This window comes from Netta rufina, assembly GCF_964035555.1.
Source record: "Netta rufina genome assembly, chromosome: Z".
NCBI classification, from domain to species: domain Eukaryota; kingdom Metazoa; phylum Chordata; class Aves; order Anseriformes; family Anatidae; genus Netta; species Netta rufina.
In genome coordinates this window covers 10,184,065-10,211,571 of record NC_140126.1, presented here as the reverse complement: position 1 = coordinate 10,211,571, position 27,507 = coordinate 10,184,065, and the positions used below count along the sequence as shown (strand labels likewise).

The window sequence follows — 27,507 nt, the reverse complement described above, 5'->3', positions numbered from 1 at the left end:
AGTCAGTTAGCTTCAGTGATTTTTGTACTTGCTTCATTCTGTCAAAAGGTTGAAAAGCTTATTTCTTTGCATATGTTTTGTAAGGCAAAGTTTTTCACCTGTTTTTAAAGACCAGTCAAAAATGTCAAGGTGCATGTCTCAAATCCTATCATAGTGCTCTCTCCTAATTAACTCCAGACATGATTTCATGAAAACTTACCAGCACTTGGCCCTATTTGTAATGTATCCAGTTGCTTTTCCAGGAGAAGCGGGGCAAACTTTTAGGATTAATGCTTAGATCTGGAATTTTGTAATTTTGTAATGAGAGCAATGGTTGAATGTTTTATTGTGAGATAACTAATGCAATTAGTAACTATCTGTATTTTGAAGTCTGACTTGAGTCTTAATGGCAAGTCACTGCAACTATAACTAAAATTGGTCAGAATTAGGTAGTATTGGGAAAACTAGTGATGTCTCTAATCTGTTATGCATTTTCCCATTGTATAATAGTGTCTTGAGTCTCACAAGATCAAAACACAACAGTTTATTCTTATCTCCGTATAAATTTGTTAAACTCTTAGGGATGGGAAGATGCTCTAATTGCATATTGAAACCAAAAAATTATAGGAAGTTATTTTTGAGGTAGAATGTTCAGCCTAAGAAATCAAATGTTTGCTGTACTTTAGCTCCTAGACTGTAATAATTTGAAGTAATTTCCTTCCTTCTCCATTTGTAAATATTACATAGAATTGTTCAAATTTTGGTAGGATCATTCAGCTGCCATGCTAGTAAAATTTGAAACTTGGAAAGCATGTAGAGATTCCTGTAGAAAATTGTTCTGTAAATTATTTTTTTTATTAAAAAGTCAGTATGTTTCTCAGTAACACTGAATTTGTGGCTGAGTGATAAAATCAACTTCTCCAAATTTATTTTCCCTGACTTTATTATTTTTTGCCTATAATTACATTATTGCCTCATTTTACTCAATGTTTTACCCTTCTGCTGTGAATAAAGCAGTGCTCCTTTGGCCAATACATGCAGTCTTTTTCAGTGCAGTTCAGTCATGTACTATGCATTAAATGAGGCAGTAATTCCACTGAATAAATAATGTGTGATTTTTGTAATTAAGCCTTGGTCATTGTGGTTTAGCCCTGCTAGGCAGCTCAGCACCACACAGCTGTTCATCCCTCACCCAGCGGGAAGAGGGAGAGAATCAAAGAGGTAGAAGTGTGAGAACTCGGGGGTTGAGACAAGGCCAGCTCACCAGGTAAAGCAGAGGCCGTGTATTCAGGCAGAGCAAACCAAGGAACCCACTCACTGCTTCCCATCATCAGGAGGTGTTCAGCCCCTCCAGAACAGCAGGGCTCATCACCTGTAATGATTTCTTGGGCAGACAAATGCCATCACTCCAGATGTCCCCCCTTCCTGAAACATCCTGGGATTTGTCTGAGCACTGCTCAACAGCAACCAACCCATCAGTGTGTTTTCATCAAAAATCCAAACCACAGCATCATATAAACATCTCTGAAAAAAATTAACTCTATCCCAGCCAAAGTCATGACAGTGGTGTAATAGTTCTTATGTGCTGTGCATAGTTAGTATTTTTAATACTTATGTTTTCTTACCTTTTCAATTTTAATTCTTTTTTAACATAAGCCGTAATGAGGTGTGGTTTGTTTTTTCCTTTTAAAACCATTTAGTGTAGGAAAGGTGATGAAAAGGAGAAGTTTGTCATGGCATATTAGCACTTATATGGTCGTGTTGGAGTAGGAAGTTTTATTCCTCTGCATAGACAATCTGCTTTAGTTCAGTTAACAGAAAGCATTTATAGGTCTTTAATCTTGAATGAGAACTAAAATGAGAGGTGGCCATGTGAGACTTCCGTTACCAGAACTCTGACCTGTGCTGAGGGGCATGTTCTCCAACCTCCAATCTCCTGTCTCATTTTCCCAGCCTATTTTTCTGTTTGTTCCTCCATTTACTTGCCACACTTAGCACTGCTCACTGTGCAGCCTCAAGTTTGTTCTTCATACTATTAAGTTGACTAAAATGACCTTCCACACTTAAAAGTCACCCACTAAGTCTCCCTTAGAGCACAGGAAAAAGTGTTCCCCATTTGTCTCTCTGGTACCTAGCATGTCCACACTTCATGTTTGCAGGGAGGTGCCTGCTTAGGTCTGAGTTTGTGAATATCCAGTAAAGCTACATTCTGAATATAGATAGGTGTGCTCAAAAAATGAGACTTAGCAGTTTAAAAGCCTACATCTTCACTGATTTGTTTCTGGGCTATGCACTTGCGCAGACTGAAGCTGGAGAAGATTTCTACAGGGTTGGCAGCTTTTTAAGTTTCATGCAGATATCTTTCATGTCCATGTCCCAGGGCTTCCGAAGATCACATCTTTTTACCCTAGGAACTGCCAAATGATGTAATACAACATGAGACAGTACAAAAATGAGCCTATAGCTATAGGTTAAGAGTAACAAGCTCTGGGTTCCACAATGGGAAGACGAGGGTAGTCTTTGTGACCACAGTCCTAATCTGTATTGTATAAAAAATGACAGACTTACCAAGATTATAATTATTATTTTAATGTTACAGGTTCATGAAAGCTTTAAGTTATGCTTCATTAGATAAAGAAGATTTATTAAGTCCTATTAATCAAAATACACTTCAGCGTTCCTCTTCTGTTCGCTCCATGGTTTCTAATGCTACATATGGAAGCTCTGATGATTACATTGGCCTTGCTCTCCCAGTGGATATCAATGAAATATTTCAGGTATGTATGTGTTAACATAGTGGGTTTGTTCACACTTTCTTACTGAAAGGTAACGAACAGTTGCATTTTCATTAGAATAGATCAGATCTATAGAAAGAGAACAGGTTGTGGTACTCTCAAGGAATGCGTTTTGGAGAACAAGAGGTTTTTTTTTCTAACCCAGTTAACAGAAAAGCAGTAGTCTGAAAAGTACTAGTCTGCTTTGTGTTATTAGACAAATAACAGAATAGGTTAGAAGAGCATTAAACAATGGCAGCATAAATATACTTTCATGGGATTTTAGTTGGCAGCTAGTTTTTATACTAAAATTAATATAGTCTATGGTCATTTTTAATATCTCTTTAGCCAACTAGTAGATAACTAGTTCAACTGGCCAACTAGTTCATTAGTCAACTATAAATCACGTGTGTAATCCCACAGTAAACTTTCTGCTACAGTGATTTTGATTTAATATTACTCCATTAGTATGTTTATCATCATAGCATTAAATTGTATTGCCGTAACTTCAGAGGTATGTATCTTAAAAACTGGTTACTTCGATGTCTTATTTGCCTTTATCTCTCTGCTTAGTTTAAATACATTACAATTTAAACAGTGATGCATCATAATTTTTATTAATTTTAATATTCCATTACATAATTGTCAAAGACAGGACATGGTCTATGTCACAGGTAAACTAGTGTCTTTCTCATTTTTAGTTTATTTAATTTTTGCCTTTCATACCTTGATTCCTTTCTACAAATCTTAAAAACTACTGAAGATAGAGCAAAGGCAAGATCTTCTATCATACTGGTTTGTTTCCTTTGTGAAATGACTTTTTCTCTTTTTTCTTTCAGTCTTTATGGTGTATTTATGTTGCTTCATTTCTTCTCTCTTAACTCTACAACACCGCTCAATTCTACAGTGTTTTACAGGCAACATTTAAATGGCCTGGGTGTTCTTACTTTGCTCTCCTGAGATCTCCAGTATCGTAGAGATCATTAGTACTCACTTCTGGGTCACTGATTTTCTTACAGCCTGTCACCACTGTTTGTCTATTTGCTTTCTGTTTGTAAGATTTGATTATTAAATTTTCGTTCACAAATTTATGCTTTTTGTTTTCATTGGCATTTCTTTAGTACTCAAGGCTCCTTCTTCATTTCATCCTCTAATTAGATCTTTTTCCTGAAATTGTCCTCACAAAATCTTTTTTTCCTCTCGGTATGATTATCACCCATGCTAATTTTGATTATCACCTGACTATACCAGGTAAAGGAGACTCCATATTTCCAGAAAAAAACTACACCTCCATTTGATGACCGTGGAGCTAGGGTCTTTGCACCTGATGCAGGAGGTATTGTTTTTGTTCCTCTATTGTAATTTTCTTTATTTGTACATATGTTGTTTGGGGTGGGATGTTGGTTTGGCTATTTCTCTTTACTGAGAAGGTTATTTGAGAGCTATGTTCTGGATTTAGGGATACTGGACCACTCATTTAATTTTTGTGACAAGATAATGCACTGTTGTTTCAACGTGAACTTGATCTAATAAATTGAAGTATGTCTATGTATCTTTGACTGTAATATGAGCTAATGCTAATTGAAGGAAGACTGGAAGCAATAGCGCATGAGAGAAAGAAACAATTTAAGCTAAGAAAGAAAAATATAATGCCAAATAGAAATTGAGCTATTACATTTTGACTCCCTTTAATTACCCATGAGTTTTTAGGAACAATAAAGTTGTTACATGTATATTTTGGAAAGTAAATTTTGTATTTCTGTTGTTTCCAAGGCAGTTTATCAGTGGAGATGATGAAATGTAGTACAAGAGAATTGCAAGTGCTCTGTAATTCTTGGCTTGTTCTGGAAAGGGTTTTCTTTCTACTTCAAGAGTAGACAAAAAACTGTAGAGCATCAATGTGTCTTTTTAGTAGGGCAACTAAAAACAAAACATAGATACTGGTTCTAAAGTAGTGCAGAATAGCTGTAGTCCTAGTTAACTAGACCTTTATTACAAGAAGATTGCTTGAAGATCTTTTTTTATGTGTTATCAGTATAATATATTAAGCTGTTTTTCCTGAAAGTGTTTCTGTAGCTTGCTGAGTCTTGTTATAAGGTAACTTCCATTCAAAATTGTGTATGTTGGTGCTTTCCATCCAAGGAAGAGCCCATCACTGAAATTTCTTAGCCCTGTTTCTACATTACTGAATCGAGTTTCCTGCTGTTAGAGGCACTAAGTTAGCGTTCTTAAATTGTTTTCATTTGCATGTATCATTTATACACCTGATATATTCTACCAATGTTGTTTGATACTATGAAAATTTGTAACATATGGGTGTTACAGTTGTTGATACAATATTGGAATTGACCCTGCCTTTGTACAGTAGGTGTTTAGAGATTGAGGTCTATCCTTTGCAACATTCTGTTATATAGTATTTAGCTGAGACTAAAAAACTATGTTTATTTCTGGAATGCTATAAGAAATGTTGGGAATTTAACTATTCAAATAAAAAAAAAAAAAGGTTTAGGTCTTTCTAGATCTTCTACTCTTAGCCTTAACAGGGGAAATCTAATTCAAAGAATGTTCTATTAACTGTTGTATGTGTTTTTTCCTGATATCTGCCTATCTACAGGTCTTCCATCAGGTACAGGCGATGTAGTCAAAAGTCCTTTTCAGATGCTCCGACAGCAGATCAGTCTCACAGAAATAATGAATACCAGCCGTTCTGATGCCTCCCAGTTTTTAGAAAATACAGAGGATACAGGGCTACAGGAGCACACAGATGAAAACTGCCTTTATTGTGTCTGTATTCAAATTCTGGGTTATCAGCCTAACAACAAAGTGAACTCTTCATATACTCGTACAGGTTAGTGTTTCTTTTGGGGATGTGTGATGAAACTGAATGAGGAAGCTGTGGTGCATTCATCTTTTTTTCAGTCCTCAAATGCCATGTGGAGATTGTCAAGAACCTGGCCCTGGCTCTCTTGTAGAGTTGCAGAGCCAAAGAACAGGAGGTCATGGACATGTGCTGTAATAAAAGAAATTCCAGTTGAACATAAAGGGGAAAAACTCTTCATAGTGTAATCTGATTTAATTTTGAAGTGATCCTTTCTTTGTTAAATGAGTTGAACTAGGTAGTCTCTCAAAATCCTTTCAAACCAATGTGTTTTAATGCGCTATTAAATGCACAAGAACTTAAATGTTAGGATTTTACATTCATCTTTTTGCATCCGAAGTATCAAAGGTTATGTGTAGTGAAACTTCCCAGAATAATCCTTGATTGTCACACCTTTCTGTTGAAGTCAGAGCCCATTCTGCATGACCTGTAACAATTACTATGAATTAAGAACTTGTGCATATACAAAATCCATCTCTTTTATACAGAAAAGCATAGATTTATCAGTAAGAGCTGTACATGTGAATGCATTTTTATTAGACTTCTGTCAGTGCTTAAGAGTTGGTTGTTTTTATGAAAGAATTTTAAGATTCAAAATAGTGTTTTAAAAACACTTTTAGCATGCTTTGTCTAAAATCTAGTTTTCATCTCTTTTGTATGTTGACATTTACCATACTTAGTGCATCAGAGTATTGCATAAATAACGTTGCTGGAAAATATGAAAAGCATTTCAGGTAAGAAAAAATACAAGTAACAGAGACGTGATACCTTGTTTCTGTTAGATTTCTCAGACATTCCATATACTGACTGGTGTGGGCAGACCATACACAATCACTTAGATGTTCATTCCTCCAAATTTTCTGGAATTTCGGGCTGTAGTGATGCAGTATCTCATGGTTCAGCTAGCAGCACCAAAAGTACAGAACTTGTACTAGGTAAGTTTGAAAACCGTATATTATTAGAAGCTATAGCTCTTAAAGTATTTTTAAGTGTTATGAAAGAATAATACTTCATTTGTACTTCCTGCAATAAAGTAACGTCCATTACTCAAAAACAAACACCAAACAACAAGAAACAAACCATCTGTAGGTGCCCTATCCAGGAAGGTAGATGCATTGCCTGTTATTAAGGAAATAGAAGAACATACTTTAAAACTGTTCTGCTTATGCTGTACAACCTTTTGCAGATAATTAAACAGCTCTGTGTCCTACCTTGCAATCAAAATGATTTTTTTTACCCAACTGTAGGGGAAAAAAAAGTTTTTAAAAACAAAATTACCAAATTTCTGTTAGAGAGAGGTTTTGTTACTAGACTTGCGTTTTCTATTTTGAATTATGATAATTTGTTATGAAGTAGCTGGTTGCTAGCTTCTAGGATTTGATACAAACAGAGAAGGTAATACCCTAGCAACATGCGTTAGTGATAGAGACAGAACTGTAGTTGAATCTCAGTGTTAGTTTTCAGTTCTTCCACGTCTCACAGAACTTGTGAAGTTTATCTTGGAAAAACAATGATATTATGTTAAAATTTTTAATTTTAAGTTTTAATTAGGATATTTATTGGTAGTTCATAATATATATGTAAATCTGTGTACATGTTTGTATGTATGCACATGTATATAAAATGCCAAAACAGACTTCCGTGGCATAAGATTAGCATAACCAAAGACTTCCTGCTTGAACTTCATATGGTTGAATTTATTTTTCCAGGAGTAAAATCAATCCCGGATGATACACCAGTGTGCAGAATACTTCTGCGGAAAGAAGTCTTACGTTTAGTAATCAATTTGAGTAGTTCAGTGGGAACTAAGGGCCATGAAACTGGACTCCTGACGTAAGTTAAATACATTTCAAATGTTTTGTCAATATTTAGCTGTACGTATTTTCTAAGTTCTCTGAGATAGTGGTTCACCTGATTCTGACTTTTCAAAATGCCATCAAGCAGGTATTATTGTGGATTACTGGAGATAGCTGCTGAACATAATGTAAAAGCTAAGGAAATGATCTTCCATATAATATTATTTGCTCCATCTTCATTGTCATACTCCTACCACTCCTTTTCAAATTAGTAATTTAACTGTAGTGATGTTTCATTGTAAACTCAGTATGTCCTGAATCTTTGAAAAAGAAACGGTAATTATTTCATGTTTATTTGTGCCAAGCAAGATATATCAGGTAACCAGAGTGACAATTTGAAAGTAACTTGAGAAACACAAATCTGTTTTAAGAAACAATGCAACCACTGGCATTAATTTGCAGGCAAAACTCCTGTTAAAAATACAGGAATAATGTATATGTACTAAACATAATAAAAAGTGTAAATTTCTGGACTAGTGATGTTAAAAACCATCAGCTGCTAAACGAAAATTCGGTAGTGTTCATTTTACTTATAAAATACAGATATTAAGTTAGATTTTCTATATATATTTTTGGTATTGTTGGTACATATGGGAGCGTTGTCTTTGATACGCTGTTATCTTTCAAATTCTACTGTTAGCATTGGTGATCTCAGGTGCTCTGTACATCTTTTGAAGTTAGATATATTCTATTTTGTGTCATCAATAGAGATTTCTTCCAATTTGGTAGAAAATCATGCTGTCTGTTCTGATTGTTCTTCTTCATATCCAGAATTTATAATGCCTTATTACTGAAGAGCTCTAGTTTAATGATGACAATCAAAACTTAACAGTTTTTAAAAATATGATGGAAATCTGCTCAGGACTTTTAAAATTCTGTTTTTCCTGTTGATCAGAATTAAGGAGAAGTATCCCCAAGCATTTGATGACATATGCCTTTACTCTGAGGTGTCCTACTTGTTAGCACATTGTACATTTCGACTCCCATCTCGAAGATTCATTCAGGAGCTATTTCAAGATGTGCAGTTCTTACAAGTAAGTGGAGGGTTGAGATGCTTTGAATTCACCAAAATGCGCCAAAGGGGTGCAGGTTTCATGTTCTGAGTAATGTTTTCAGGCATGTATTAAAAAAAAACATTTTGTGATGTCATTCTGGTAAAATTTCTAACAACATTAATACTTCGTCTGTCTGTCTTTTAGATGCATGAGGAAGCAGAGGCTATTTTAGCAACACCAACAAAACAACCTGTAATTGATACATCAGCTGAATCCTGACGTCTGTTCCACGCAGTGCATTGCATACAGACTTTCTGAAATCCTCAGACAACTTCTGATTGACTGGAAAATAAAGTTTGGATCATCATCTTCTAGACCGTTCCAGAAGCTACTGGTACCTGAAGAGTGAACCGATAACTTTCTTCCTCAACCAACTTTTGAGCCCCTTGGGGATATATTAAACATTACCATAGTTCTAATAATAGTAATTACCAGAATATGCAAGAGCCGAGCACTGAACACCTCCACAAGTTTTCATTTCATTTTTTAACCATAAATTTAAAACAAAACAAAGAACACAGAGACATCTTATATGATTGACTTGATTGACTTCTAATTCTGTTCTGGAGAAGCAGAATGATGCCTTGCTTTTTGTTTTTGTTTGTTTTTGTTTTGTTTTGTTTTAAAACCCAGCATACCAGGAGTTGGTGAGATGAGGGTGCATTCCGTTGTCAGCAATGGGGAGCCATGCTGTGATCATGGACACCAGGGGATAAATGTTAGCTCTTCTCTGTTGGTTTTTGTACTGTTTGTAACACTACTTGGGGGATTTGTAACTTCAGACAGAAAAAAAAAAGCCTCTGTGAATCTGAGGTTTCCTTTAAGTTATTTTAATATTACTGTAGTTTTAAGTCATTTTATTAGCAGTCTCTCCAATTTCATTACATTTACATATATGTATCTTATCTGAACCAGTTAAGGATTTTCACTACAGTTTGATTTTAAAATAACAAATCATTTAAAGCTAAAATGCTGGAATCAAATTGTTTTCCCTGAATGATATGCATGTGTTTGCAGTTACTACACTCATGCTCATATAGTATGAATGTTGGTCTTATTCTTAACTAAAAATCTTTAACAAGCATGATTTGTATCAGATAAATGAATATTGTATAAACTAAACTTGAAGACATTAATCATCGCTGCTTTTGTGAAAAGATGTAATATGAGCAATTTTCCAAGTTCCATGGAAACAGCCTTTTGTAAAAACAAAGGTTTGATTGAATTTTCAGTGGATGAGTAATCAAGCATCAAATAGTACTAATAATTGTAGTGAAAAGCCTTAAGTACAAATTTTGAAGCAGCAGGACTTAAAACTTTATATTGGTGTTTGACACTTGTTGCAAAAGTTACATAATACAGTGACTGTTAATGAGGAAAACAGTTGACGCTATTATGCTACTAGTGAGGTTTCTAAAGTAATGAGTGCAAGCTTAATGAAAAAAGTAAAAGTCCCCATCACTTATCATGCATCTAAAGATTCAGAAGCCTTTGTACAAAGGTAATATAAATATATGCAAATGTGTATATATATACAGTAGCATGGCCACCTTTGTTAGAATGCCTGTAATAGAAGGGGTTGCCCTTTGATTTTGATATAGGAGAATAACTCAGCTGGACTGTACTAAGTAGAACGTATTTTTATCCATTCACTTTTACCATTTTTTATAATTGTTGATTAATACATAAGTGAAAATTTATCCTGATACTCATAATCCCGTTCTTACTAGCTATGCTACTGAACATTTCAGTCAGTTGTCTTGTGAACAGTAAAACATTATTCCCAGTGAAACAGGAAATTTACTTGCTCTTATTGGAAATTTCATCTTGCCACATAGGCACTGCTTTGCAGGTATCACTTCACTGAGTTTTTATGTGCACTGTATGCCATCAGGGTCTCATAAAGCAGATTTGTAAGTTGCTGCTCATAGCAAAATCTAATTCCTGAGACTGTCGTTTCATGAGTTTCCACTGAAAGAAGGAGCAAAAAGAAACCTATTCAGATCTTCTGTGGTCAGTGACACAAATAATATGTCTACATGTCAAGACATGTTTGAAATGTTCTGAAAACATACCACACCATTAATATTGGAATTCTCTGGTCATAAGGAATAAATGCTTCTGTAAAAACCAAAATCTCAGTCAAAGTAGACCAAATAGTGGTATATACTCCAAAGGAAGTAATGTAGTTTTCCCAAAAATGGGGCTGGTGTATCTTATACCGTAGTTTCAAACACTACCTCAGTTAGGCTAGAGTATAAGAGATTTGTTTTAATAACTAGATGGGGTTACATCGAACAACTCCATGTTATTTTTCTGCATTTAAGCAAAATAAACAAGTTTTATCGCCTGTATTTAAATAAAACACCCTTGTTCATTTGTTACCAGTTTAATAGCACTTAAAGTAGAAAGCGCAATAGGAAGGCCTCTGAAAAAGGTAAGCAAAAGCAATGTCAATATACTTTTGAAAGCTTCTCCATCTTACTTTTTCTGAAATACTTGCTTGTTTGGGGATCTATGACAACAGAAACTTGATGTACGAATTACTGCTGCAAATACAGTTTAAATGTTTTTTCTAAAAGTGTATGAGTGTCAGTAGATTTCAACATGTATGCATATAGGGTGTAAAGTCTGTACATAACATACATTTCTAGAATTAATTTACATTAAGCTCACATTAGTGTTTCATTTTAATTGGCAAATGAAGGGATACTATTATTGAAGGAATTTGATATTGGTCTAGTTATAAACTGTGAATTTCTAATTCTATCAATTTCTTTAAAATATCCCGTAAAAAAATTCTTATTTTGGAACTTTATTTGCTTCATGATAAAACTTAAAAAAAAAAAAAAAAAAAAAAAAAGTACATGTATTAAACCTAATAAAGAATTCTTCCACTTTTCCTAGAAAGGGTAGGAAGGGAAGCTGACAGACCACTCACTTCATATTTTTTCCAGTCCTAATGGTTTGGAATATGGTCAGACAATTGTTAAAGCAGATAGTGCTTATTGACACTATATAGAAATTCAGTTTGCTGTGGCAAAGAAAAATCCTGACTGATGGAATATGCTAATACAGAATATTCAGACAGGTCTGAGGTGAAAGCCTTCACAGGAAGAAGAGCTTGACTATGAAAACAATGAAATTTAGCCTACTAAATTATCTGGCTCACTTTCTTAGTTGTCGTTTACAGTCAGTGGAAAGGTATGGCGCTTTCCAAAGGGCAGAGATCTGACTAAAGCACTCTGAATTATTTCCCGGATGACCTGTTTCTCTCCACTGAGCAGGGAGGAGAACAAGGCTGGGTGGTGTGAGTACCCTTTTGGAGAAAGGGGTGTTTTTGGTATCTGAAATTGAGATGCTGAATGCTCCCAGCTGTCATAAATGGGTCAGGCTTTGAGGTACTTAGCTTACATGCTGGACCCCTGGCATCTTGTACTGGAGATGGTCACTTTTCCTCATGTGGCAGTTCTTATATTTTATTTGACACATGTACCTGAAAGATGCTCTCTTTGTTTTCTTTGTTGGATGTTTTTTCTCCCAAGTCACAGTATTCAGTAGTTAAGGGTGGCACACTAAGGTAAGCTGCCTTATAAACATTTTAAAAGGAGTAAGAGTACCACTCATCTTTTTGTTATGTTTTAAACATGTCTTGAATGAGAGAGTTCTAATTTGCAGTGAGAAGATGAAAAAATTATAGCACCATCAGTGATTCACAGTGCCTGAAGAAGAAGGGTAGCTATTTTGAGAAGTGTTTCAAAAGGGTAGATAATTAAAGCCCAACAAGAGATCAGAGTTGTTCCTGCTTCATAGTCTATGTTCTTGTCATGGTATCTGTTTTTTTGGACTTCAGGAATCTTATGTTAGCTCGTGAATATGAGCTCAAGCTGAGGAGTTGAGGTGTAGGAATTTAGGCCAGGCTTTGGAGCAGTTCCAAGCTCTCTGTTCTCCTCCCACAGGGCTGCACCACAGTCCTGTTACTGGGTGCTTTGCTGTGGAGCCAGTTGAAAGCTTCTAACTTTTTTACTTTTAAGTTCTAGCTACTGCTATCATGTGCATTTTAAAGGTGGGTACAAGGTGAGAGTAAAATCTGAGAACTATAAAAGACCTTTGGGAACATGCTAGAAAACACATTTGTATCTTGGTAGAAGCTCCTATCTCTTTCCTTTTTTTTTTTTTTGTCTAACTCAGTTCTGGTTCCCTGGATAGTTGTTTTCAATTAAAGAATCTGGGTTTTCTTTGGATTATTTTTGTAACATAGGTTGATAGCAATGCCACAGCATGCAGAAATTGCACATTTTGCTTGAATTGCTTTGTAAAATACACTATTTAATTAGAGAAATGTAATTTATGCCAAAAAGTGTAACATGCCATTTCACCACTGAATAGGTTGTTTCAGCACAAGATGCAATGTCTTAGGAAGTAAAGGCAGATGTTTTATAGATTTAATTGAAAAATTGTTCCTTTACTGGGCTGTCAGCATCCCTAAAACTGCATTACAAGAGATTGTGTAAATTAATCGTTCTAAGGAGAGGTGGGGATCAAGGAAACTCTCAAAACTTATTCTCCCTGTTCCACATTGTCTTTTTTTATTTAGTAATACGCTGCTACATATTGGGAGGTTCTAGTGTTTGTAGGTCACTGAACAGACATTGAAATCTGATTTATATTGTATACCTGTAACATAGAAAGAAAAAGTATTTATATATTTTCCGTAAGAATATTGCATTGAGCTGTGTATAATTTAAACAGAGGCTTGTCCCAAAATGGTATTGCCCACCTTGATTTTTTTTGTGTTTTTTTTGTATAGTGTGTACAGTTCATGTCTATGGGCATTAAAAGCCTTCTGAAGCGTAATCTTATCAAAGGGATGCATTGTTAATAAAATGTACTTAAACTTCTTATAGTTGTTCTGGTCTCATATGTACCTCTCAGCAGTAGGAATGAGTTGGAACTTTATTTATATTTGTAAGTTGCTAACTAACTAGAACAACCTGAAGCTTTCCAAATAAACATTTTTTTTTTGTCAAAAGTATACATTATTTTTTTGTAAGATGTCTTCTAAAAATAGCAGGGGACTCTGATAGTTTGTACACCATATTTATTTAAAAATTTTGAGTACTGACAGAGACTGAGTTACTTTCCATTGTGATTTTCATACATTTTAAGTGTCAGCATTTCAACAACAGCTGTAAAAGTTGAATTATAAACAACACAAAACTTTATGCCTTGTTTCATTTTTAGCTCATTTTCAAGCACTAATACAAGACAGGTCTTTAAAAGAAACAAAAAAATATATGCCTCTCTACCCTTATGTCAGAAATATTTTTGTAATTGTTAGTGCTAGTGCCCTGACTGCCTCCTTTAACCTGCACAAAGGCTTTATCCCCCTTGGAACAGTTTGTGCCTGTATTTTACAGCACAGGCAGTTTCAAGAATCAGCAGCCATCAGGCCCAGCATGCAGAAGGTTTTATAGATAAAGAGGAGGTAACTTCCTCATGTCTCCAAGCAGAGCAGTACCTAGTAAACCATTGCCTTGCCTTCAGATTATAAAATGCCATTAGTGGAGGATCTCCCTGGGAATGACCAGGAGAGCCACCTCTGCTGGAGCTGAGATGGGAACTCCTGAGAGGCCACAGTGTCTCACCACACCATGAAGGCAGTGCTGGCTGCTTTACCTCCACCCCCAGTATCCCTTCTGCTAGCTTCCTCTGCTGAATTACTGCAGCCAAGCTACAACAGCTCAGATGTAGGAAATCGTGCCTTGTTAGAGCTATCCCCTCTGGCATGACTAACCTGCACCATGCTGAAATTTAAAATGAAATTTAATCTGACTTCTTGAGTGAAGTTTCTGTATCAGAATTCCTTACACATGTAGTTCCTGATACAGAATATCTTTCAAGCCTTTTTTAATGCTTCTTTTTTGAAATGAAGGTTTTTCAGATACAATAGTATCTAGGTTGCTTCATTAGAAATGTACAGTTTTTAAAAATCAGAATGGAATACCAAGTTTACCTCAGCCTACTGTGTGGATTCTGGGAGTTATAAGAAATCTATGGTATTCAATTCCTTTTCTACAAATGCTGCAAGATAAAAAGTGAATGTTCTGGTAAGTTTTGAAATCACAACTATCATGTCCTTCAGTGCTAGCTAGAGGAAGTTTGTTGTTTTTTTTTTTTTTTTTTTTTTTTTTTTGTTAAACATGCAAACATAGCAGTGGAAGATCTAGCTGATATGGATCCTGCATATGATGTTCTTTGGAAAGGGGATTGATATATGTTTGCATATGACTACTATGTCTACTTACCTTGTTGTCTGGAGTTTGCTAAGTGCAAGGGTTAATGCTGGAAAAGGTTATGTGCCTCGGTAACACCTCTGCAAACAGTTGCTCTGCTAGAACAATGGTTCCCTCTGCTTGTTATAGGCCATGCAATATTGGCTTGCAAATTTTACATAATAACAGTAATTTGTGTTCAAACTATAGTATGCATCATTCCAGTGCAAAGTCAGTGTTTTTGAACTAGTCCTGAACCAACAGCTTTGAACAGTCAACAGAACTAAGGCATCTGGGCTTGTGAAAGCCTCTGTCAAAAAGAGAAGCTGCAGTGGTTTCAGAAATTCCTGTTTCCATTTTGTAACCCAAACATTGGACAGATGATCAAAGAGGGTACATCAAAGCCTCCTCCCAATGCAGTGTACATCTGTTTGTGAAATATATCTCAAACTGGTCTTCCTGCCAGCTGCCTCTCCGGGTGATGAGGGAACATCATCATTCAAAATACTGAGGTAGTACTGGGGCTGGTACGGCACTGCTGACACTTCTGCCTTGCTGGTTTCTAGTGTCTCTGGCAATTGATAGGGGTCAGATTCAACTGCAAGATGAGAAGAATAAGCCAAATTTTCAAACCAAGTATGAGTCTGAGGTGTAGGTGTGGATGTAAAGTTCCTCTTTTCATTTTCGTTTTCATTTTCATTATGATAATCCCAGAAAGAATTGTGGACGTCAGTCTTATCTTCTGTTGGCGTTGAAGGCATCAGGCTCTGTAGATGTAATTTCTGGGCTTCGACCTTATTATCCACTGCTAGGGTGTCAGGAGTGCAGTCACTTATTTTTAGAACTTTCTCAGGCCCAATCTACAGGAGAAACATAACAAAAATTATTCAATGAAAGAAGTCCAGAGTAAAGGAAAGTGAGTAATAACTTCAAGCACTTCTAAAATTACCTTATAGATTTTTTGAGTTTGGACTTTTCATATAAACCAACATAATGGAAAATCTGTACAAAACATTTAATGGAAGAGGGATTTTATGTGAAATTTATCAGAGTATTTCTGATACAGAAGGGAAACATCATTGGAATGGGCTGCCTAAGGAAGTGGCAGAGTTCCCAGCCCTGGAGACATTTATGAGACACGTCCATGACGCTGAAGGGATGGGGTTTAGTGATGGCACGCAGCAGGCCAGGCTAATGGTTGAACTTAATAAAATTTTTCCAATCTAGATGATTCTATGATGTCCCTCTATTTTAAAGACTTCCTCAGTGTTTTTATCTGTGCAGTTTTGAAGTGTGAAACAGTGGGAAGGCAGCAGCCTATGGCTTAAGTTTTAGACTTCTCCCATTGTGTGGAATAAATAGCAGAAGCAGCCACCACACTTGCTAAGGTGAGACACAGTCATCCTTTCGTTACTCTTATTTTACACACGGTGTTGAGGCAGCAGCTCCTGGCTCAAGGGCCTGCAGGGGAAGATGATGGCCTTCTGCTCTTTTTTCACTGTCAGATCTGTCAATGCCTGGCAGATTCTCCCAAGGACCCTCAAGTGGATCAATTACCATGCTCTCCTTTGCCTTTCAGTAGGTGACACAGGCAGCAGGATGGACAGCATTCACAGGCTGCACACAGCAAAGTGCACCATAATGCAGTATGGTCTGCTGAGTTCAGAGAGTACTGTGTTTTGAACAGTAATACTGAAGAAGCACCTACTCTATCAAAAGATTTCATTTACTGTTTGATTTGTATAATGGCAGGCTCTGATTTGCCTCCAGGGACAGCAACAGTACCGGAGGGACCGACATGGAGCTGGGACAGGGGAGGGTCAGGCTGGGGGTTAGGGAAAGGGTCTGCACCCAGAGGGTGGTCAGGCACTGGGACGGATTCCCCAGGGCAGTGGGCACAGCACTGAGCTGCTGGAGTTCAAGAAGTGTATGGACAATGTTCTCAGACACAGGGTCTGATTTTTGGGTGGTCCTGTGTAGAGCCAGGAGTTGGACTCAGTAACTCTTGTGGGTCCATTCCAACTCAGACTATGCTATGTTTTTGCTTTCACTTTTTACAGTAAGAGATTGAAGCATATAAACTGATCGGTAAATTATGATATTAAGTTATATTAATTTATGTATAATAAATATCACTCATTTTGTATGCAGCCATCAAAGGAAAACCTCCACTAATCAAGAATGGAAAAATTAAAAATAATAGATGTTCAGTGACCTTACCTTAAACTCTTTGAATGACAGCACTTTGCTTTTGTTAGGACTAGGTATTACAGGACAGCAGCACTCCTTCACCCTGGAAATAAGACAGCAAAACAAGTCAGTTTTGTTTTCTTATCAAAGCACATTCTACCAGCAGAAGCAACATACAGATGTGTACAGGAACAGATGTAAATGATGAGCGTCTCAGAAATGCTGCAAGCCAAATATTTCCAATGTCCACACAGGCAGACAGTCAAAGGAAAAATGAATGGGGCCTTACAACAGGCTGGGAGCAACAAGCAGCAGCTGCAACTTGTAAATTACAGCAGTTGCATTCTCTGGCTACAGAAATAAAATGCATTGTAACTTACCACTTCATCTTCCAGACGCATATAGCTACTATTAGTGAAGGAACTATCACTAGCAGGACTAGAAGGTACATCATGTCTGCTGTGAAAGAAAAATACTTTAAAATCTTGTTTTCTGCATCTCCTTTGTTATAGTCAACACAGCCTGATTTTCTGGAACAAAAATACCATCAATATGGGATATGGGCCACAAACTCAGCAGTGAAATTATGTGTTCTGTGGTTGCAAAATATTTTGGCTGTAAGTTCTGGGATACAACTGTATGTCTTTAGATATTGATTACCAAAATTTAAGTGTTACTAGATTCCTTCATTTTGCACTCAAGTTGGCTTCTTAATTGTAACTATAATTTCCAAGAGCTAAAGCAATAGTAATCTCACTTAACTATTTGTTAAATATAGACACTAGCACTGCACTAGTCTTCCTCTTCTAGGATTTATGCTGACATAAGAATCTCAGTATTTTTAATACTGGATATAAAACACAGCCTTAGAAAATGTTTTTCACAAATGGCTCAGGCTACTAGATGCAGGCCCTTACAAAGAACAAGTGCTCTCTCCCCATTTGCACTGGCTCCTGCCATCTTGGCCTGTCATCCGACTTGTGTGTCCCTACCACAAACCACAGCAGGAAAAGAAACATGTTACATTCTCCTTTTTATCTTTCCTGACTTAAGCCAGTACAAAAGTCTATCTGCACAAGAACAGGTTGGAGCATGGAAGCTGGAACACAGGTGCAAGAGGCAGAACCGCCTCTGCAAGGGAGCCGTGAGCATTTAGACACTTTTGCTAGTTAGCATAAAACATGAAGTGTCCTTGCATGAGACAACGCCTCCTCTTTTCCTCCGCATCCACCTTCACTCCAGGCAAATTTTTCAAAACTAGGCAATTCCAATTTGGGTTACACATCTCACAGCTAAGACTACTGAGTGGCGTTTTCAAGAGAACAGAACTACAGGCATGTAATTTCCTGCTCTGCTTTTATCTGCCCAGTCAGTTAACTACAATGCTCAAACCAACAGCCCTCTTTCTGGCTTATGCAGGAATTAGCTTGGCAGGGGCTTTAAAGACTGATGAGAATAACAACCAACATTAGAAGTTCAAGAGTCTGTACAGAAATTCTCTATTTGCACACAGGTCTGTAGTTTTTTCCATACTAGGAAACAACTTAAATCCAGACGCAGCTCTTCAATGATCTACCAAACAGGACTCACTAGTCCTGCAAATCTGCATGCATTATGCTACTTCCCAGAACGATATGAGATTTAAATATTGTTGTAATTTTTTTTAATTCTAAATTAAAGATGTAGCTACTTCAAAGTACTAAAATGTCATGATGGCATGCGTATTTCATTTCTCAATTAGATCATTTCTCAAGTGCTTTGAAAATTAAATGGTTTTCCCTTGAGAAAGAAAGGTCATTCTAACCTCAAACATCCTCCCATCTTTCTTCTAGGAGAAAAAAAATAATCTTACTGCCAATACTCACAGTCAAATGGTGTATCTATGTACATGAAGTTAAGCTCAGGAAACTCTCCTCCTTCAGTGTAGGCTACAACTGCTAATTTGTATTTCGTGTTTGAAGTTAGGTGTTTCACAGTGTATCTCCTTTCTTCTGGGTTTTCGATTGTGTATTTACATAGCACTGAGCCATCTAAAATGAAACAGATGTTACAAATCAGCTTAACCAAGTTTGCTAAACCACTGAAATAACAGAACATTTACAGTTTGCTTTCTTTGTAATCTGCACACTTTTTTCTGAGAATGATAGTCATCCTGACTCAGTGCCACTGGGCTGGGCTCACATCCCTCCTAACTGGACTCTTGCAGCATCAGCCGTCCTGCGGTAGACCACCTAACAACCTGCTGTCAGAAGCTGCAACTCTGTATTTCCATTTCCTCTTACTACAGCTTGATTTGTTTCTTAGCTTTTTTTTTTTTTTTTTTTTTTTTTTTCCTGGAATATGGTAGCCCTTAAGTTTAGGTGAAGTTTTTTTCAAGATAATTGAAAGGAAGAAACCTCTGCCTCAAATACAAAAGAAAACAAAAACTCCTTATTGTGCAACTCCTGGACCCCAGGGAGGGAAGGGTTAGCTTATTTCCCGTTTCCAGTCACACCCTTTATCTGCCAGCTCAGGCAACTGGAAAACAGCAAATCTTTGATTTAAGCATTTTAAGTCTAGGTGGGGTTACTTGCAGAACTGTGGTACTTCAGTGTTTAGTTTAGTTTTGGCAAGAACTTTTACATAATACTTCTCCAGTTCAACCTATGCTTTTCAGCTTGGTAATCGTCTACTGAACAGAAGAATCAGAGATAACATGACAAACCTAAAAGAAGAAGTAAAGGGAAAAAAAAAAAAAAAGAAAGAAAATAAATGAGAAAAAAAAAAAAAAAAAGAAAAAAAAAACACCTTGAATGGATTGGAAACACCTGGAAATTTTAACGCAAAGTCATCCAGAGCAGTTTTGAGTATGAAGCAGGAAAAACAGAAATAAAAATTTAAACATGGTTTTGTGCCACCCCGTGGCTTAGTTCTGCTGCCTGAGGAACTCCATGGTAGAGCACAGCCACAAATACTTTCATTATAAAGGAATTTAAATGGGGAATTTCCACTGTGATCCAATTCTGACGGAAATAAATGGCATTCCATCTGTTTCTAAAAACCTAGTAAAACTAACATACTTCTTATGACTCTCGTCCAAGCAGACCACAAACAGATGTTTTGGGAATTCTCCAGAACTCAGACTGCAAAAGGCAGAAACTGACTCCTCCTGCAGAGGAGAATCTTTTCCCACAAGAATCCTTTCTGGAGCTCACAATAAAGTTGAAGGGATATATGGAAAACAGGACAGGAGGCTACAAGTCTGTATAAAGCCAGGACCCTACTTCTGCACACTAACACCTCAAACACGTGGGAGGAATCGAAAGCAGCAGGTGTTGAAATCTATGCCTTACCTATGGGCTAATTTGCCTGCCCAACGTGAAATTTCCAAGAGTCTTCAGTATCAGCCACAAAAGTTTCTCACCTGTCTCAGTGACAGAACTTCCTAAATCAAATCCCAGGGCTCAGTTACCTGAATGAACATGTTTTTTGGATCCTTTCAAATTGCAATCCTCTTGAACGGGTGATACATAAATGCGGTAACCTCTTAGAAAACCACGGTCTGTCTTGTTTGTGGGGCAAGGATCCCAAAATAGTGTCACTGCATGGTTACTCAGTTCAATGTTTTTCACCTCAGTGCAGAACTCAGGAGCTGGAGGAATGGAAATTCACATTAAACTTGCCATTACCCGTTAATAATGTGTATCGTCCCACTTGAAAAAGTTCTAAATTCCTATGTGGTGTTTCTATCTTGCTCTTAAAAAATGAACAAAGCCAAAGAACTCCAAAATATCTGCCACCTTCAGTGTTCATGTAGCCCACATTATATGCACAGCAGTGACTGCTAATCATGGCTTAGTTTCCCCAGTTTGATGGGACTTAACATGTTAACTGCACTAGTCACATATCCTCTGTATTGGGCATGCAGATTGTTTTACAACTTGTAAATGTTTCTCTGATGATACAGAAACAACACAGCAATTACATGTCACATCTATTCAGATGAGAGCTGTGGAATTGCTCTGTTTGTGACAGATGAATTGAGCCAATATACAAACCCTAAATATACTGCCAACTTACGTTGCTCCTTGAGATAACCAGTCTTCCTCTCCAACAAGGAGGCTCTATTAGCAGTTGAGCCATAGACACGAAAGTTGTATCTTACCCCTGGAACAAAAGCAGCTAGAAAAGAGTAGAACTGATTACATAAATTGGTGAGGAGGCAGGTTACCCTGTTGGCTTGTTTTTGTTTTGTTTGTTTTTAATCAGTTGCGGTGTAGTTTCTTTATTGCAAATTGAAGTATGTTCTGTCAAATTTTAATCAAACGGGTTTCATTCCAACGTGAACTCTCATCTGCAAGAAAGTCTGGGAAGGCTGTATTCCCACAGCTGCAGAAGTATATCACAGTGACTTTCACATGGCCAGAAAGAACTGGGGTCAAATGGCCACCACTGAGATGAAATACACCCAACTGCTGCTGAGACATTCTCTGTGTTACACTGAGAGCACTAAACCTCTCACTGTGGATTGGGTGTTATCTTGCCTGAGTCTAAACTTCTCACCCATGTTATAGATAAGGCAGAGCTCCATTTTGTATGTCTTCTGCTGAAACAGATTTTGAACTCCTTCACCAACACTACTACTCCCCTACAAGATGTTACTTCAAGCTACTCAGAAGAGTTTTGCTAAAATATTGTTCTGATTTCCAGGGCTCAGTGGTGCTGACACGTTTATGGTGTTTATTTCAGCTGCTGGGCAAAACATGATGTCACATGTTATTACAGAACTGCACCTGCACTGCACAGACTTCAATATTCCACACACATCCTAAATTCAATTAATGTCTACATGTCCTGGTTTCGGTTAGAACAGAGTTATTTTTCTTTCTAGTAGCTGGTGGAATGCTGTGTTTTGGCTTAGGATGAGAAGAGTGCTGATAACACCCTGATGTTTTCATTGTTGCAGAGCAGTGCTTATACCAAGCCAAGGACATCTCAGCCTTTTGCTCTGTCCTGCCAATGGGCAGGCTGGGGGTGCAGTAAGAGCTGGGAGGGGACAGACCCAGGACAGGTGACCCAAACTAGCCAAAGGGGTATTCCATACCATCTGACGTCATGCTAAACAATATATAGGGGTGGCTAGCCGGGGGGAGGGGGCCGGACTGCTCGGGGTTAAGCTGGGCATCGGTCAGCGGGTGGTGAGCCATTGCATTGTGCATCACTTGTTTGTACATATTATTAGTAGTAGTAATATTATCATCATTGTATTATTATTGTTATTGTTGTTGTTGTTGTTGTTGTTATTATTATTATTATTATTATTATTATTTTCCTGTCTTATTAAACTGTCTTTATCTCAACTCACAGGCTTCACTTTCCATTTCTCTCCCCCGTCCCAGAGAGGGAGGGAGAGGGTGAGCGAACAGCTGCGTGGTGTTTAGCTGCTGGCCGGGTTAAACCACGACACTACAATAAAAGAATTGCTCCACAGGTATCAGAAAGAAAAATTATTCTGCTTTCACCTGAGCTGATTAGAGCACTGGAAGTGCTGGGCCCAAATCTCTCCCACTGCAAATCACAAGGCTGTGACATCGGAAAGTTACACCAATCAATAACATAACTGTCATATGCATGTCTGGGCTCCCAGGAAATCAAAATGCCATCCTCTGTACCATTAACCTTCTCTTCTTTAAGCTCTGAGTCACTGAGCATTTTTTCAGTGCCTAGGAATGAAAAAAACAGAGTTTTTATTACTTTCCTGCAGGAGACCTGCAAAAATGAAGGTCAATATTGTTCCTGTGTTAAGCAGTTGTAATAATAATAAAAGGGTTGTGCTCCTTCTTGATCAGACATTTAGGCTCTTTCACCTGCTGAAAACTGATCCCTTCATATAATGAAAATCGACGTCTCAAAAATCATCCAGTAATTATTATTATCAGAAAAAGAACTCAGCTGCATAAGCCTGGAGTCATGTATGGAAATCACGAAAGGCTAATTGCATGCACAAACTTCCCTGTGAGGAAGGCTGCTCCTTCAGGGCCCTTTCTGAAGGTGCGAGACCTAGCTGAAGGCTAACCACGCTTTGCTCTGCAGAAACTCTCTGTGGAAAACAGACTTTCTGTTGTGAGGGATGAATCAAAGCACTTAAGCTTAAAACAAACACAGTTAACACCATATAGGCCAAAATACAGTAATAATTTCCAGATAGCAGTGATTTCAGTTATTGGGTCTGATTAATTTATTCCCCCAAGATGATGAATTACTATTTCACTTATAACAAGTGCACATAAAACTTTGATAATGGAAATCTAGGTTTAACTGAAAATACTCCTACCGTTACCTGTAGCTCCAGGGATGATCAGTATTGAAGGAAGTGAATAATTAACATTGTTTTTTGCCATGATAGTGATTCTGTAGGGATGATTATCAATGAAAATCCTTGTGCTATTATAGGCCGATGACAGGGAGATGCATTCAGCTTTAGAGCTGTCTTCTACTTTTTCCCAGGTTATTTCATATGAAATACTTCTTGCATTTGCTCGAAATCCTGGTTCTTGCTAGGGAAAAAAAATATGTGAGTAGACACAAATTATGTAGCAAATTTTGCTGAAAAAAAAAATGAGAGGAACAATTAGAACTTTAAATAACTACTTTAATGTATTATTTCTGCAACAATATGGACACTTGTTTGCATGCAAGCATAATTCATACTGACTGAAATGGAAATGTAGTATCAGTAATATAATAAAATAGAAGTATATAGGCCTGAAATGTCAAGATGACACACCATCACACAGCTAAAAACATCCTGAAATAGGCTATAAATAATATTTGACTTGGATGACATTTCCATACTGAATTGCTAGTAAGTGCACATAGACTTGTTGAAGTCCATGGAAGAAGTTTCCAACCCATTTATTAAGAGTTTTATTTCCATTTCTGTACCCACGTCACACCTTCCAGAACAAGGTCACGTTCCGCCCCCTCAGAACTGGTGTAATTTCTCTCCAGATGTCCACTTTCCCTGATGGAGCTGGAATAAATACAGCAAAACAAAGATGTTCTAGGTGCAGAGAGGCTATTGCTCCCATTTGAACAGATTCAGCCCCCAAAACCTCTCTTTCCCAATCACTCTCAGATCTTGCTAAAACATTATCCTTTAACTTCTTGTTGTCTTCAAATCTTGTTTTTTTTTTTTTTTTTTTTTTTTTTTTTTCCTGAATGCATGTGAGGTTCATCTCCCTAGAAAACCATTCTTTGCTTTCATTTCCCAGATATTTGTTCCCATCTCTGCACTGTTCCTCTAGCCCCCACAGAACACTGTTACTCAGTCCAGCCATCTTCCCAGTCATCTGGATTTCCCACTGTCTACAACGGATGAAATGGCAAAGACCAGTGCATACGATGAAAGTTGTTTATAAAGCCACCCTTTTAAAGTTTGCTTAGTGTGCTTCTACTTTCATGTATGCAGTGGCCTCTGCTTTAGCAACACAGCAGAAGAGTAGAAAATAACAAACAAGTCTCAAATGAAGAACATCTTTCAAGCTTCCCTCCTCAATACAACAGACATACCTGCTTCCTTCGTTCTGATGGTTTGGGCTTTGCTCCATTCACTCCACCTCCAGAAGTTCTTTGCTGCCCCGCAACGTACTCTAGCTGTGTATTTAGTGAATGGCTGCAGTCCACCCAGGGTGATGCTGGTATGATGTAGCTGCGTGTCTGAACCATTGTACTGCAAAACAGAACAGCTCATTTTGGCTTCATAAGCAACAGGTTTTTGTTTGAAAAACTAGTTCTATCCCTAGATCCTACAATATCCAGTAAAGCTAGACTTGGAGAAGATAACAGAGGAACAACAGTTTAAAGAAAAAAAAGAAAAAGATATACACGAGATCCAAAGACTGGGAGATCCAAAAAGAGTTCTGCAAGCTGGCTCTATGTAACCATCTGAGTAGGAGGCACTCACTGCCTGTCAAATTAATACTGTTTACATTAAAGCAGAGGGAATTTACTGAGACTTTGTTCTCATCTTATCTGGGTCTCTTACTCAGCTCATTTAAGTAGGATGCTGCTCTAAGCATATGCACAGCTGCCTTTCTTTCCATTTCTCCCAGCCTTTTGCTTGCTCTCTTCTAAGAGACAGGGTGAGTTCCAGTAAGAGTCAAGAAGTGAGCATGCTTTTAAGCCTCTCATCTATACTGTCTCCTGCAATGGACAACTGCAGCAATGATTTGATCTAACAGCTCTTAGGCAATACTTAAGACAGAGCACAGGTTGTTCCTGATCTCATAATGCTCTTTAATACACTAAATGCAAGCTGCTCTCATAAGAAAAAGGCTACAAAGAAACCACAGTACACATGCAAAAAGTCAGTCAACCTCATTGTTTGTAAAAGAGGTGGAAGAAGATGAGGAGCCTACTGAAACAATTTTCAAGGAGGTTGAAGAGGATGTGAAGAAAAACTGTTCTGGGGTTTCCCCACTAGAAATCATACACGCTACCATTAAGTGCAGCCAATAGTACAGAGAAAGCTCCTGGACTAATGTCAAACAAGTGTGGTCGTTGAAGACACCTCTCTACCATTTGTATCAGTTACAAAAACACAGAAAAAAAAAAAAAAAAAGATCTGCAGTAGTCATAACGACAGCAATTATATAGCCTATAATTATTTTCATCTACTCCTGCAGATCTCAAAGTCAGAGGACATTTGGCAGAGGACAGAGCCATGTTTACAGACCAGCCACACCACACACTTCAGGAAGCAGCTTAGGCAGTGTTGGAAGTATGAACTAGTGCCAGCAACAGCAGGCCATGTGGGCCACACAACGCACATTAAGCTTGGAAGCAAACAAATCCAGAAAATTGACACATTAGCATGCTCACAAGATTTACAGTGTACTCATACTGCTGAGGAATTATTTTTGTATTTCAAGTCCAAAAGATTCTTGCTATGTTTTTGTGTATGAAACGCAGTTTTCATACCAGTTCTGCTTTCCCATTGGGTTGTAACACTTCAGTCTGACAAAACAGTTCAATTCCTTTATTTTGGTGGTTCCAATGTAACTTGATTTCTGTATCTGTGCATTCTTCCCACAGCTGGAAAGGTGGTAGAGGATAAACTGCCAATGGAAAGTCTGTGTTAGCGCTTGTAAACCACAATATACACAAATGTATTTTAAGGTATTTCAGCTGAGCTATAAAAGCAAATATGAAATACAGACTAAAATTTCTCTGCCAGTCTAGGAAAAGCAGATATAAATTAGTAAAAATTAATTTCAGAATTTAAATATAATGCCTAAAGTCCTGGGCAGCCTGCACTATAGGCGGCCCTTCTTGAAGAGAAGGGTTGGACGAGATGACCTCCAGAGGTCCCTTCCAACCTAAAATGTTCTGTGACTCTGTAAATGTTATACAAGTCATACCAGTTAAAATAAAAATAAAAATATAATAATAATAATAAACATAATAATAAACAATAAAACCTTGTGCTGACTTGGAGATGTTTTAGAACATAATGAACAAAAGAAACAGTCAGAAACTTTTATTGCAAATTCAGTTGAATCCTATAATCCAGGGCCTGAATACTCTTCCACTTTCTTCCTGATCCATTTCCTCCTCAAAAAATCAAATAATCAACTTGCGTGTCTGAGAGACAGCAGATGGGGACATTTAACATAGTTTCCTAGAAGTCATGAGAAAAAATGTGCCTTGCAAAACTGCAATCAGTAGCTCTGAGGAGGGGAGCACTGCTGGAATGCATCAGATACAGCAGCAGCCTCCTGGCCCATCAGGCTGTCTGCTTCTGAACCAGGCAGAGTACATTGCCCCCGGCTTCTTCAAACAGACAAGGAGGCTGAAGGGTCATGGCAGCACTGGGATGGATGTGCTGGGGCCAAAGGACACAAAGAGGACTGAAGACAACAGAAAAAACTATTGGAGACGCAGGAAATACCCAGGTGTTTTGGGGTATAGGAATAGACAAGAACTTAAGGGAGCTGGGGCACACTGTTGTACAGGACAAGGAAGCACAGCTGTAGTTACTGCTCAGAGAATAACCTGCAACTGAACAGACAGCAGAAAACTACAGCACCGAGAGAAAACTAATAAAACCTGAGAAAACAGACTTCTACTTCAAACTGGCATCCAAATACTAAGATCAGAAGGAGGACAAGGCCTTCAACAAAGACCTTCAACAAAGAAATAGAAATGGCCTTACTTCTGTGAGTTACATCAAAAGCTTCCATGGCAGTTTTCCTTCCCAGTGCATTTTCAACAGTCAGTGTGATATTATAAATCCTCTGTTGGCCTATATCCCAAGAACACGAGCACTGCGAGGACTGCTCAGAACAACTTACTGTGCATGGAACCAAGTTTTGGGAAAACCTGTCAAAGAAGGGTGGGAGGAAAATGGGGAGGGGGAGAGAGAGAGAGACATTTTTCCATAATGTACAATCAAGATAGATGTCAAAATCATTGATGCCCAACTGAAATATAGCATCTCAGAAAACAAGGCTGTATGTG

The 27,507-nt window shown here is 37.6% G+C and overlaps 2 protein-coding genes across 6 annotated transcripts in view; one reads left to right on the top strand and one right to left on the bottom strand.

Annotated features, from left to right (window-relative positions):
• The window catches only part of RICTOR (RPTOR independent companion of MTOR complex 2), a 77,842-nt gene extending 64,262 nt beyond the window's left edge, over positions 1-13,580 (top strand). The window contains exons 31-37 of one of the 2 annotated variants that reach the window (XM_084305256.1): positions 2,579-2,756; positions 4,005-4,089; positions 5,368-5,601; positions 6,414-6,566; positions 7,341-7,464; positions 8,383-8,521; positions 8,687-13,580. In XM_084305256.1, the coding sequence (XP_084161382.1) occupies positions 2,579-2,756; positions 4,005-4,089; positions 5,368-5,601; positions 6,414-6,566; positions 7,341-7,464; positions 8,383-8,521; positions 8,687-8,761 (988 nt within the window). In that variant the 3' untranslated portion in view covers positions 8,762-13,580. The remainder of the gene's footprint in view (positions 1-2,578; positions 2,757-4,004; positions 4,090-5,367; positions 5,602-6,413; positions 6,567-7,340; positions 7,465-8,382; positions 8,522-8,686) is intronic. The other variant, XM_084305255.1, reaches the window with a different exon arrangement.
• A 1,122-nt stretch (positions 13,581-14,702) lies between these two features.
• Positions 14,703-27,507, bottom strand: part of LOC311221349 (oncostatin-M-specific receptor subunit beta-like) — a 32,442-nt gene continuing 19,637 nt past the window's right edge. Inside the window, exons 7-18 of one of the 4 annotated variants that reach the window (XM_084305257.1) lie at positions 27,203-27,369; positions 25,969-26,105; positions 24,559-24,718; positions 23,943-24,019; positions 23,321-23,543; positions 22,509-22,709; positions 21,067-21,168; positions 20,459-20,638; positions 18,873-19,037; positions 17,388-17,466; positions 17,038-17,110; positions 14,703-15,677 (exon numbers count right to left, since the gene is read on the bottom strand). In XM_084305257.1, coding sequence (XP_084161383.1) covers positions 15,216-15,677; positions 17,038-17,110; positions 17,388-17,466; positions 18,873-19,037; positions 20,459-20,638; positions 21,067-21,168; positions 22,509-22,709; positions 23,321-23,543; positions 23,943-24,019; positions 24,559-24,718; positions 25,969-26,105; positions 27,203-27,369 — 2,026 coding nt within the window. In that variant the 3' untranslated portion in view covers positions 14,703-15,215. The remainder of the gene's footprint in view (positions 15,678-17,037; positions 17,111-17,387; positions 17,467-18,872; positions 19,038-20,458; positions 20,639-21,066; positions 21,169-22,508; positions 22,710-23,320; positions 23,544-23,942; positions 24,020-24,558; positions 24,719-25,968; positions 26,106-27,202; positions 27,370-27,507) is intronic. The other 3 variants (XM_084305258.1, XM_084305260.1, XM_084305259.1) reach the window with 3 other exon arrangements.